This window comes from Euwallacea similis, chromosome 12 (assembly GCF_039881205.1).
Source record: "Euwallacea similis isolate ESF13 chromosome 12, ESF131.1, whole genome shotgun sequence".
Taxonomy (NCBI): Eukaryota; Metazoa; Arthropoda; class Insecta; order Coleoptera; family Curculionidae; genus Euwallacea; species Euwallacea similis.
Window position 1 is genome coordinate 1063628 of NC_089620.1, and position 12872 is coordinate 1076499.

The window sequence follows — 12872 nt, forward strand, 5'->3', positions numbered from 1 at the left end:
CTAAGTGTATATAAAACGTGTTTCTTTTTAGACTGCGATATATTGAAAAATGCAAAAAAACTCATTTTTTTGTTTTTTTTTTCAATAGTGTATTAAGCATTCCGGCGTAAACTGCGATAAACAGATACTATTGTACTATAAAAAAATGCATCAAATGCCTAAAAAAGCCGAAATGCTTAATTGGGTATTAAAAAAATTAGTCTGTCGCATTTTCCAATATGGCGCAGCCTAAAAAGTGACACATTTTATATGCACTTTGATTTGTCATAAAAATGTCCATTATTAGAAGAAAAAACTGAACCTGCAACTTTTTCTGGAAAAAAAATGATTCCATTTGGAAATTTGAAAAATCGTTTTTAGGTTAGAACTAGTAAGAAAAAAAGGAAAACAATATGGCGAATACCTGAGGGTTTTCTACATATATATGTGTGATTTTTTCAGATTTTTCGAAAAACCAGTTTTCAAGTCAAAAATTATAATTGAGAAGATGGCGGTTTAAGAGTTTTTTTGATCTAAAGGGTGGGGGTAAGGGTATTTTGCACAACTCATTAGCATTAGAGGGTTATAACTTATAAACTTATATGCTCATTTAGTTAGGTTTTCAATTTAGACCAAAGGGTACTTTGACTCTCTCAATAGGGGGTACTCTTTCACACTTTTACATGCACAACTGTCGTCTTAACACACGCTTGAGAATATGAAGGTAGTTAAAAGGTTCGCGGACTATATACGAAAGTAAAAAACCTAATCTATCTAAATTCCTAAATTTGAATACTACGAAGAGTTAACCATAGTGAGGCTCCGACGTGTCTGGTCCGGTTTTATTGATTTTAATATGGCTGTGGTAGTCTGAATTTCAATAATTTTTTGTGACGAGTGTATGGAAAAAAACAAAATTTTCGACCTTTGGAGGAAAGGAGTAATACGGTTGGATTTCTTGGGGGTTTGTTTTTTTAGTTAAAAATATGATCGAAAGCCTGTTGGCTTAAAAACTTGATCCCTACTGTCCACAACCGAAAATATAAGTTTTTAATATGTGGTTTAATACTACCGGCTACCAATTTTATCGATTTTCGGTGATACCTCTGTCAATCTTTATTGACCTTGGATTGATACAGATTCCTGGTGCATACAATAATAGACAATAATCAATACATTGACTGCAATAGATGTTGAGGCAGTATAGAGCCCACCGCTCAGAATAAATCGAATCTTTTCTAATCTGTGTCTATAGACGCTGGAGTTGCATTGCGCTTTGAAAGATATTTAGATAAATTTGGAAGCAGCTCCAGACCTCACGTATATATAATTTTCGTATATCTTTGGTACGCAATAGGCGAGAAGCTTTCAACAGTCGTATTGGACGTGACTTTCATCACCCCACCTTGACCCCATTTCTTTGCGAATCCAAAGCAATTCCAACGCCCTTATTATAGATTTTCAAGCGTTGCCAGCCCTTTTTCTGTTCAAGTCCTTTGTACTTTTTTAATTTGAAAATTATGGGGATTTAATATAGAGAACAGCCTAATCATCTAGTTCAAGAACGTCATTTTTAGGTGATTTATAAGCCAACTGCTTATCATAACATAAGATTTGTGATTCTTGGAAATAATTCTCCAGATTGTTTTGCTTAATTTCTTCAATTTTATATTGTTGCCACTCACACTCAACTTCGATCTCGATCTATCTGTAAGAACCGGTTGCAACCAGTGAAATGCCCGCAAAGTGGATTTGCTTACAGATTTTCATTTTGCAATTTTTTTGCATTGTACCTACTTCTGCACAAACGCTAAACATTCCAAGCAATAGATTCTCCAAGTTTTCATCTTGTGTGTTAGATCTATATTATTTAACAGTTCTTATGCGAAAAATGTCAAATCAAATGTGTTATGTGTTACGTATTTGATGCTATGCTTCTTTGATTGGGAAATCTTGTGTACGAAAAACGTCTAAACACAGACAGGTCGCCGCCACTGTCTAGCGCCTGCAAGTCTCCTACTGACGTCAGTGGCGCAACTAGAACGATCCTTTACAGTAGCGCAGCTTTAACCATTCAAACGACAATAACCTTTCAGACCCCTTAAAGTGAAACATCTCTATTTCCTGTAAATTGATTCGCCGTTGTCTCTTTTTGGCATGGAGTCCTGCTTTATTCCAGTCGTCTTCAAGCCACCAAACCTGTTCTATGTATACATGACATACACACACACCAATAGAACACACGCAAATTGGTAAAAAATTTTTAACACTGCTTAGTATGACTTTGAGCCTTGACAATAATTACAAGTAGAATTGTTTTGTATTTCAATGTGAGTACAAGTGAAGCGGTCAGAGTAGGTACAACTTTATTTTAATCATAACTGATAATTTTATGATACACATTTTACTTACAAAAACTGACCGATTTATCTATAAAATTTCTTGTGGTTTTCCGCTGTGCACCATATCACATTTTGTTAGATAGCATCTAATTAAATGCCATAAAACGTGTTCATTAACACTTCAGCCCTTGTCGATAACATCTAAATACCATCTGAATCCAAATGAGGATATTCCCTGAATAGGTCTTAATTACTTGCCTATCATTTTCTATCATATTGCTTAAGAATTAGGACAAATGAAATGAAAATTTTGCAATTTTCATGGACAACAGCAAAGGACGACTAGACGTTATGCTTATCCCATTAATAATTATTTAAAAAGCAACGTTTCTTAGTAATATTAAAAGTTCACAAGTCGCAAACACACATTTTTGGTACTTACTTTGATTAATCTTTTGAAAATATTTTGCAATTTTTTTGGTTTTATGCTTACTCGGGTTTTCTTTTAACTTCTTTATTTATAAATATATAAGTTTTTATAAACGTGTTTTTTTTGTATTTTGAGACGTTTGTCGGGACATGAATTTATTTAAGTGTTTAACATTTTTATCAGCTATTTTAGTTCGAAAAGTACACTTGCAATGACATGTATCATAGCTTTAGTTACTGGTCATTGATGTTTTTGATAGACCTTTGTATGCGGTAATGAATATTCACATATAGATAACAAATTAATATCATTATCTAATTTTTAAGATCATACGCTCCCACATTATTATACCCCCTTTTAATTTCAAAGAAAACAGGCTGATAAGATATTGGCATTAACATAATCACAAACTAGTGTTTAAAGATTTAACAAGTTTACCCACAAATTTTAGATTTCAATGGAAAACTAGCTCGAAGTTAACGTCACCAGTGGAGCCCTAAGAGTCTGAGGTCTTTGTAAATTTATCGGGAACATAAAGTTACTGTTTAAAAGAAATTGTAAATTCGGGGACTAAATTGTTTCTTAGCTACGTTTCCACAGAAATTGCGCCTTTGGTAATATTTTATCTTTTCATATGTCTCGGAAAATCCCCTAGGCCCATCTTGCCATTTTTACTGTTATTTCTTATTTTTCATTTCTATGTAGTGATATTCATGATAAATTAGTGCAGAAATAGAATCTCCAACAATTTTCCTCGGGCCTTTTAACTAGATCCCACTCAAGCACATCTGACTTGCTTTTTAGATTAGAAATTCATGTAATTAACTTACGAAGATTAATTGTTTACAACAATTATAAGCAAAATTCACTGAAAGTCTGCGTTTAAAATACCCACCCTGCATATCATTATTTTAAGCCTTCACAAATGAATATAGTTTTTGCCTTTCATTCTATTCTGGTTGTACAGAAAAGACACAATTTACCCTAATATTGATCCTCATGTATAAGTTTTTAGTTAGAGGTAGGTACTTACTTAGGCCCGAGTTTATTAGCTATAAAGTAATTAGGTTATAATAAAAGTATGAATAACAGCGGAGGGGCCAACAGTGATTAATGATAATGGAATAATAGAGAATTTGCGCTTTTGCCCTTGAAATGTGTTGAGGTTTCAGACAAGCATAGATGTTCATGTGTAGTATGCAATAGTGTGCATGATTTACTCATATAGGAGAACATGCAAAGATATTGCAGACATGAAGTGTATGTTCAGTTTTGCTTTTAGTTTACAAAAAATGTGTTTAAGAACAACATCCGAATTACTTACCTAATATTTATTAGTTCCATTACACGACAAAATACTTTTAATTATATATCTTTTAATTAAACTATAATGGCTTAGTCGTCAGTGCTAAGAAGAAATTGCACTAATTCTACCTAAAATGAACTTGAGCTGAACACCCTCCGTATAAATGATTCCCGAGGCGAAACAAATCGAAACGGTTTTTAACAGTTTTGGGGATAAGTTTGTATTTTCTATATAAAAAAATACACTCAACAAGCACAATTGTGCTGTTATATTATTAATCAGCGGTTAGCACACTGAAACTCGTGCACTGACTATACAAAATACCACTTCATTACCTATATTTATAGTCCTTAACACTTCAGATTGAAAAAAGCAATCAATCAATGAATAATTTGCAGTCTTTCAGCCTCTAAAAGGAATGGCACGCAACCCCTCTACCCGAGACCGAATTATTCTATGATGAAATTATGGTGCCTAACAATCTCATAACACCCCTCGTTTTCGTGTCGTTTGTTTCCTAAGAAAATCGCCATTAACCCTCGACAATTGCGGCATTTTTCTTCAGCTATGCCTATAAAACATGTTTTGACCTTGGTGGCATTGCGTGACTCCTAAACGATGTTACATTATGCATTTAAATTTATTAAATCAATTCAGGGAGCTACAACTCTTGTCGAAGCCAGTATGACTGTGATTTCCTTGAATTTCATAGCGGAGAAACTCGTTCCTGTGATGTTATTTTGTGCAAAGTATCTGTGATATATTTAATAAACCAGAAAATAAAACGTGCGTATCATACTATTACAGATTGTGCGTTCTCTAGCCGCTTCTTGTATGTTGCAAAAATCTTTTGTTACGTTCATTTTTATCGAGTGCTTAATACTGGACAAAGTTGTGCATTTCGAAGATGTTAATACAGAAGCTCATGCGACTTTCTAAAACATGGTGATACAGGCGAACAGTTCGAAGAAAAAAGTGGAAAAAAACTCTCCCGATGATATGGAAACGAAGGAAAACCTTAATATTATAAGGAAACTTATTGACGACTTTGAAACTCAGTCGAAAGTCGACAAGAAGAATAAGAAGACTTACAAGAGCCGGATTATTAGTAGTAGTGACAGTACTCTCAGTCATACAGATTGCAGGTAAGTTATTGTTTAAATTAATTCCTAAGGTAAGAAGAATATTTTTTCGTTTCCCCGAGACAAATTAAGCAAATTCCAACAAGATGGCCACTTAGACAGCTCCTAATATTGTCGTTTTTCTAGTTCGTTTGTCAGAAATTTTTGACAAATATTAAAATTTTTTCTATTCCATCTTCAGTCCTTTGCTCTCCAAATTCGCAGAAATTTTAGTGAAAACACTGAAGTACCTTTTTTTGGATTTCTTAAAATCATTTTAAAGTAGTCAAACTTGACTATGGAAGGTAGTGCTAGCTGGACCAAGGAAATGTAGTGCATGAAACTTCATGCACTACATTTCCTTCTCTATCTCTACAAGCGGCAATTAGATTTATCTAATTGTCGCTTATGCATTAAAAACTGATGATGTAGAGAAAATCCTAACACTATCCACATTCCTCCAGTTTCGCGATATCTTGTGTATATGCAGGACACTTTATAAAGCCTTACCATACCAAATTTACCTTTTAGTCAAATGAAACACCCTATAGATTATTACAGATTTGGATAACTTTTTCATAAATGACTTCAACTATATCAGGCCTTTTGTACGTCATGTGTATCTTCAGGAAAATTACTAATTTTGTTTTCTGTTAACGGTAGAAAGTTTTCCACAATAGAACATTTGTGAAACTCTTTCTAATCGCGTGATCTTTTATTTTCCAACATTTTAGACATACCAAGAGATGTCAAGTCTCCCCAAAGCCCTCTTATAGCTTACGAGGAAGTTTATTATATAGACTTAATAACTCAACGCCGCACTATTATGATCCCTGGAACGACCACGACAACATAGTCTCATCAGAGAAAAGTGGTGGCAATAATGTATACATCAATTTTATGGAGAACTGTGATAATGAGAATAATGAAGGCAATAATTTTGCTCAAGAAGGAAAGGTCGGGTAAGTGCATTATTATAATAAATTCAGGTGAAACTGAAGAGCATTATTTCTTAATGTTTGTTATAGGTACTTCACCGATAAATTCCTTGATAACTACACAAGTCATTCGGGAGGGCTGAACAAACATAACTCTGCGAAGATCACAGGAAATGGTGAGAATTTAGGCAAATTTCATACTGAAGGGGGCAGGAAGTCCCAAAGAAAAAGCATTTGGAGCTCCAAACGGACTAGTCAGGACCCTGCAGTGGGAATTTTCGACGAAATCAGCAAATTTGTTGAAGACAAGAAACATCAGGAACGAGTTAATAAGAATGTCACAGAGGTTTGTGTAGTATTTTGATCTCCATAAAATCTCCAAGAATAACATTGTTCTGAAATTTGAAATTTTCATTTGTGAACAGTCGTCTTTGTATTATGATTTTTAAGCTAACTCGTCCCGGGACGTCTTTTCTGTTAAGGAATTATGAGAGAAGGGCGGAAATATCACAGTTTTCAAATAACAAGTCTACAACGAGTTCTGCATTAAAGCGACAGAAAAATTATTTTTTATGTAAAAAATAGGTCACTTACATTTTTATGAGCAGTTGCAAAAAGCGTATATCGGAAATAGAATAAAAGCTTCTAGTGTTACAAAGGATTATAGCTTGATACCCGAATTAAAGTTATTGTTGAGAAGTGTGTTAAGTTGTCTTGATAGCCCAAGGAGACAGGCAATAACACGTTAAATTCCCTCCTATTTTCGAAATTAGACCTGACAATAAATAATTCGAAGTCATATTAATTTGTCTCCCTTTAATGAATTTACCTTTTTAAGTGTTTTGTGTCGTTCTTTTGTTAAATTTGATGAAGTGAAATATCGAATCATTAAACTATTTATTACGTCTTATCGACTATAGTGGTTGTTCAATTTCAAAGCTTTGCATTGCCTACATACTGGCATCTGCATAACACGTTATGCATAATATGAATTTATATGAGGCTTATAACATGTATATTTCTCTTTATTATTCACTTGACCTTCACCTCGTTTAACTATTTAATTAAGTTCTCCAATATTTTAAATGCTGCAGTTATAAACTGTTTCTTCGGGAACGTTCCCATTAGGTATTCTCGTGGAATAAAAATTTTCGAATTGAAAGGGAACTTTCAGCTGAAGAAATTTTTCCTTTCAGTCCATGTCCGTCTTGTCGTTGGCGCCTATTTTGTTGGAAAAAATCTTATAGTTTTGCATGGAAATGGAAAGAGTTGTGAAGTTCGCTTTCAAATATTTTAGCGTGATAGTCGAGAATAATTGGTGAAGCGCTGATGGAAAGATTCGTTTCCTATAATTTATAAGGCCCAGAAAAAAGTGATAATGAGCGAAATTTGCATCTCCAAGAGAAAAGTAGCTAAGGCACTCTTACCAGAAATGTGTGTGTAATGTTGTGTGTAATGTACGTATAATGTTGTTGCAGCATTTCTAAAGCGACTAGGAAAATTATAACGATAATAGCGCTAAAATAATTACCCGAATTTGTTCCTAAACTTGATTTCATTTCAGCTATAGAAGAAATTGCTAAAACCTCACCATAGGAGCACTAACGTCCCTAATGTCCTATCGACCTAAAATATTTACAGCACTGCTACGTTATTTTAAAAAAATACTAGCAACTCCAATATATAAATGGGACAGCCTGTATATTATTTCATTTTTAGGTTAGCTATTTCTTTTTGATTATTTCTGCTTAATAATTCCGATATCTACCTCTAGCGGTTGTCGAAATATTAAATAAGTTCTTATTTTTTACCCATGATGGGGCATAGAGAAAACCTCTGCTACAATGCGATTTGAATTCATTAAAAGCAAAAATCGTGGAGATTGTTTCGGAAAAATCGACGAATTTCCCCCATGGGTGGCTCAAAATGAATGCTTTTCCGGTTAAACCATAAACCTGCCTAAAGTGTATTATTTTACATAAAACACGCTGTGTAGCAGTAAATGTGCTGAAAGACAATTCAATTTCCTTTAAAACGATATATCATATTCCTATGCCTAAACCGTCATATTTCACTGATAAATGCTTTGCTGTGCATTGTCTCTAAACATTTAATTATTGTGGTACTTTTGCGGGTCTGGATTGCTGTGATGGTTGAAAAGAATTAAATTGTTAGAAGAGGGGAATATTGGTTTGCGTCCATATTGAAGTTCACTGGGCCAAGCTAAAAAAAAATGATCGAGCTGAAATTTCTGCATTGAACGTGAAAAATACAGTGCCTCACAAGGTCATTGGCGTAGATAACGAATTCAGTTTTATAACGAAACTGTAAAACAAATATGTTATCCAGGATTGTTGTACAACAATCTGTTTTTTTTTTCCTATTATTTTATTTAGAAATAAAGTTTCACGCACAAGTAGGGGAGGAAGTGCACACTATTTGAGTAAAAACTAACTGAAAGTAATACTTATGCTTTAAGAGCTCGAATGAATATTGAACAATAATAATAACAGTATAGCTGCAAACATAGTAATAAATGCGACCAATAAAATCTTTAGGAAACTGAAATTCTTGTACTTTATAAAGGCTTAAAGTACTCTGTTAGTCCCAAATAAGTGCCTAAGTTCGATTTCATTTTAACTACAGAAGAAGCAGCGCAAATCTAACCAGAGGAACACTGATCAGTGTTTTGAATTAGGTCAAAATTTATTTTAATTAAACTTTTTAAAATTAAACAATATTCAATTATAATCGAACAAAAGCGCTCAATTCTTTGTATAAAGATAATAATAATAGAATCCTCAGAATAAACAAAGAAACATTACAGTCATGATGGAGTGCCTTTTCGATGAGCGAAAAATGTAAGGCGTTTTAAATTATGGGAGTCCCACTAAATTAAGGGAAGATCCCACAGAAACGTTAAGAGCAAATTTATAACACACTTAGAAAACATAAAAATAATTTCACGGATGTACATTCCATAGATGTTCGCTAGGGTTCAAGTCAGACGACTGGGGAGGCGAATTGAGTTGTTTGGATACGTTATGTATAAAATCCATTCGCGAACAATCTTAGGCGTATGTTTGGGATCGCTGTCTTGTTAGAAAATCCAGCGATCATCAAGCTGTAGTTCTATAACTGATGGTGTCAAATTTTCTTGCAATATTTCAAATAATCTCCATGGTTCATTGTGGATCCAATAAACTCCAATTTTTCTACCCCAGCCACTGACGTTGAACCTCAAACCATAGCTGCTTCCTCCCTGTTTAACTGTAGATAGTAAATTTTGAGATTCGGGTTTTCAGTTCACTTTGCCTTTTCCATCATATTCAAAAATATTGATCTTATTCTGATCGGTAAAGAGAACCAATTTGCAGAAGTCAAAATCCTTGATTACGTATCCCTGGGCAAACTCAAGTCTTTTCTGCTTGTTTCTCGTAGACACTAATGGTTTTTTTCTTCATTTTCTTCCATGATAGCCATGCGATCCAAACTTTTTCTTACTGTTTCACTATGCACTGCTTTCGCGGTAATATTTTCAATTTATATTGTATGTCTGGGCACGCTTACTTTAGGTTCTAAATTGACTTTCATTAAAAGCACCCGAACATTTCTTTCATTTAATTTCCTTGGGCGCTCCAATATCGCTTTATTAAGTACATTACCTCGATTTTCATTATTTCTAATTATTATTTGGGCCGTACTGCGGGGCAAACCAACAGTGATTGCTATTTTATTGTAAGATTTTTTGATTTCTTAGTTTAACAACCAAATTTAGAATTTCTGAATGGATCTCCATTTTTACCCTAATTTTAAATATAAACTTTCAAGGCAATGTGAATATCAGCAATCTTAGAATTTGTAATAACTAGAGGTACATCTTTATTTTCAAATTCGGTCATAAGAATGTAGAAAAAAATTAACAAGAAATGTTCTCAAGTGTGTGTTTATGCATTATTACTAGAGTACTCTTATTAAATAATTAAGTAACTTTCGTTACTTAATTATTTAAGTTAAGTAGATTCAGGTTTTTTTCATTAGTTATAAGAAATTTTGCGGGTGTATGTAGATGTTTGTGACTGACTGTAGGAAAACACAAACTAACAACCCACAACACTAAAATGCCTCATTTCCATGGTACTCCTAAAATCCACAAAAATGACTTATCCTTAACACTTATTGTTAGTGGCACAAATTCAACCATACATGCACAGTTTAGATTTTTGATGAATACTCTAAACACAGATTTTCATATAAAAAATTTCAGTTATTTTTAAGAAAACATTAAAGATATAGATCACACACAGGCACCTAAATTTCGAGATTTTTGCCGAAGGTAAGCTTGGAATGTAATTTTTGACAATATTGAATATTCGCGTTTACCTCGTATCGAAGACTTCAAGGGCTCGGTAAAAACGACGGTTGAGACGCAAAATACAAATTCAACTTTAAAAGTACCATGGCTTGAATCCGAGGCAGTACGATATTATACCAACAACGTGCTTTGTTTTTCTTTTATTCTATTTGAGAATAACACCGCTCACACAAATAGGGATGGATTTCCACACTATTCTCAATTAGAAGAAGCAGCTTAAAAGCTACCGTAGAAGCACCAAAACGAGTTTAGAATTAGGTCAAAACTAATTTCAGATAAACTTTATCGTTGCTTGTTAGTTTTATTAACGTAAAAATTTGGTGAAACTCGCCCGAACGTTGCATGCACAAATGAGACAAATAACTGCATTATTTTTTCAGGAATTTGCCACATTATATCTATCGCAACATTTTCAAAAAGAAAATATAAAACATTTCCGCTGTTAGCGCGGATTCACAAACACTTCAGAGCTTTCGCTTATTACAATCAGTTTTTTTTATCCTGCTTCTAATTACTATTTTAAACTTTTAATTTTGTGGAGTTATATTGATGACGTTTTTTCACATATGAGCATGATAATAATTATTTGAGTAACTTTTTTAATCATTTAGAAAAATTTTACACTGACGAAACTTTAAAACAGTGATGTAAAGAACTAAAACTACGTTAAAAATTGAGAATTTTATGGGTCAAATTTACGCCAGCATGCTTTTTATAATGACCACAATTAAGTGGAACGACAGTGCTTCGTTACCTAAGAGCAATTATAAAAGAAGCGAAAAATCTAAGAAAATCGTTCTAAAATTTTGAAAATTACTTTTTTTGTGATACTCGTTGCAAATCGAGGAAAAATGAGCGTTAGTCTGCCTCTGCCAGACTTGAAGTAACTTCGTCACAAAAATGAGGCTAAAAGGAACAAAAAGCGAGGCAATAGCACGTTCTGTGAAGAATCATGCTCAGAGTCAAAATTTGAGGAATATTTAATCACAAGATTCATTACAAATTGAAATAAAAGGGGTCCCCATATATCGGTGCTCAAAATTTCAAAAGCAGTTAAAAGTATAAAGAACCTCTCGAAAGTTGGCGAAAAGTCTGAGGAACCTCTTTTCCTGACACATTCAAAATCTCAAAAATCAGTATTACTGTGACCTCACATCTCAAAAAGTAATGGAGATGCTGTAGTCTCGTCTGCATAGACTTATAAAGCTCAACAAAATGACTAATTTGAGCAAATTTTTAATAATATTCCCTGCAACTTAAGATAAAAGCCAAGAGTGTTAGTACCAAATGTTTTTTAATTTTTAATATAATTTCTGGTTCAAATGAAACTCTACTAAGACAAAAACGTTAATATTTATTATGATTTTTCCTAGAATCTGTAGATCCAATTCCACCATTTCCATGGCTTCTATTTGTGTGAGAGGCGTCGTTTCCAGACAGAATAAGAAAGAAATGGACTATGAAATATATTAGTCCTGTTAATACAATAATTTTCAATAATTTGCGTTACGCGTGTTATTCAACAGAGTTTATTGACATTTACATAATATTATTGCGCCACTTTTTCCCAATTTTGGAGTCAGTTGAACATGGAAAATCAATTCCAGTGTTGAACATTTTTCCAAGAAGTTTTGTGAAAACTTTCTGGAATAAATGTTTACAAAGATTTGTCCAGAAATTTTATGTCACTATATCATTTCGTGCGAAAACCCTATAATGTCATTCAGCTATTTCCATTTACCTCCCACAGGATCACTCGTCTATCTCCCACTGTTAATCCTGCGATTTAAGCTATAGCGCAAGCGCTTTTTCTCCTTTATGTCCTGAAACTGATCGAGTATCGCTTCAGTGGAAATTTGTACGTCGGCCGTAGAAGTATAAACACATATCGCTTCGCCCTTTGCCTTACAAGAGCCCTGGAAGAATTCTTGTTATCAATGAAAATATTGCAGATGGAAGAATTTTTGCATTCATCTGGTTTAGTGTGAATCGGGCATTGTGTCGGGAGGATAGAGCAGAAATATATTTTGTAGTGCTTTGTTGTGTTTCAAAACGTGTAATCAAAGTATTCAAAGTAAATTCTGCGTGAAGATGTTCTAACAACTATTGAGCTATGCATAGATTTCAGTGTATGGTAGTTTATGTAACATTCATACATATAGATAATTTTTAGCTTTTTTTTTTAATTTTTATTTTACATTTTAATCTATATTCACCGATATCGGCTCATGGTATATCGGCCTACATGTGGTGACAAATCGAACTGACACAGACAAAAAATATTTTAATGTTAATTCCATTGGTTGCACCTATTGGCAAAGTATAGCCCGCAGGCTGCAGTGGAAACTAACACGACAAAATTACCATTAACTGTTTATCCT

At 33.6% G+C, this 12872-nt stretch overlaps 1 protein-coding gene across 8 annotated transcripts in view; it reads left to right on the forward strand.

Annotated features, from left to right (window-relative positions):
• The window catches only part of sei (seizure), an 83913-nt gene that overhangs the window by 40724 nt on the left and 30317 nt on the right, over positions 1 to 12872 (forward strand). Inside the window, exons 1-3 of one of the 8 annotated variants that reach the window (XM_066395927.1) lie at positions 4611 to 5202; positions 5913 to 6140; positions 6207 to 6462. The exons of the other annotated variants lie outside the window; for them this stretch is intronic. Of the exons in view, the coding sequence (XP_066252024.1) occupies positions 5000 to 5202; positions 5913 to 6140; positions 6207 to 6462 (687 nt within the window). The 5' untranslated portion in view covers positions 4611 to 4999. Of the gene's footprint in view, positions 1 to 4610; positions 5203 to 5912; positions 6141 to 6206; positions 6463 to 12872 lie in introns of those variants that run through there. 8 annotated transcript variants of the gene reach the window in all.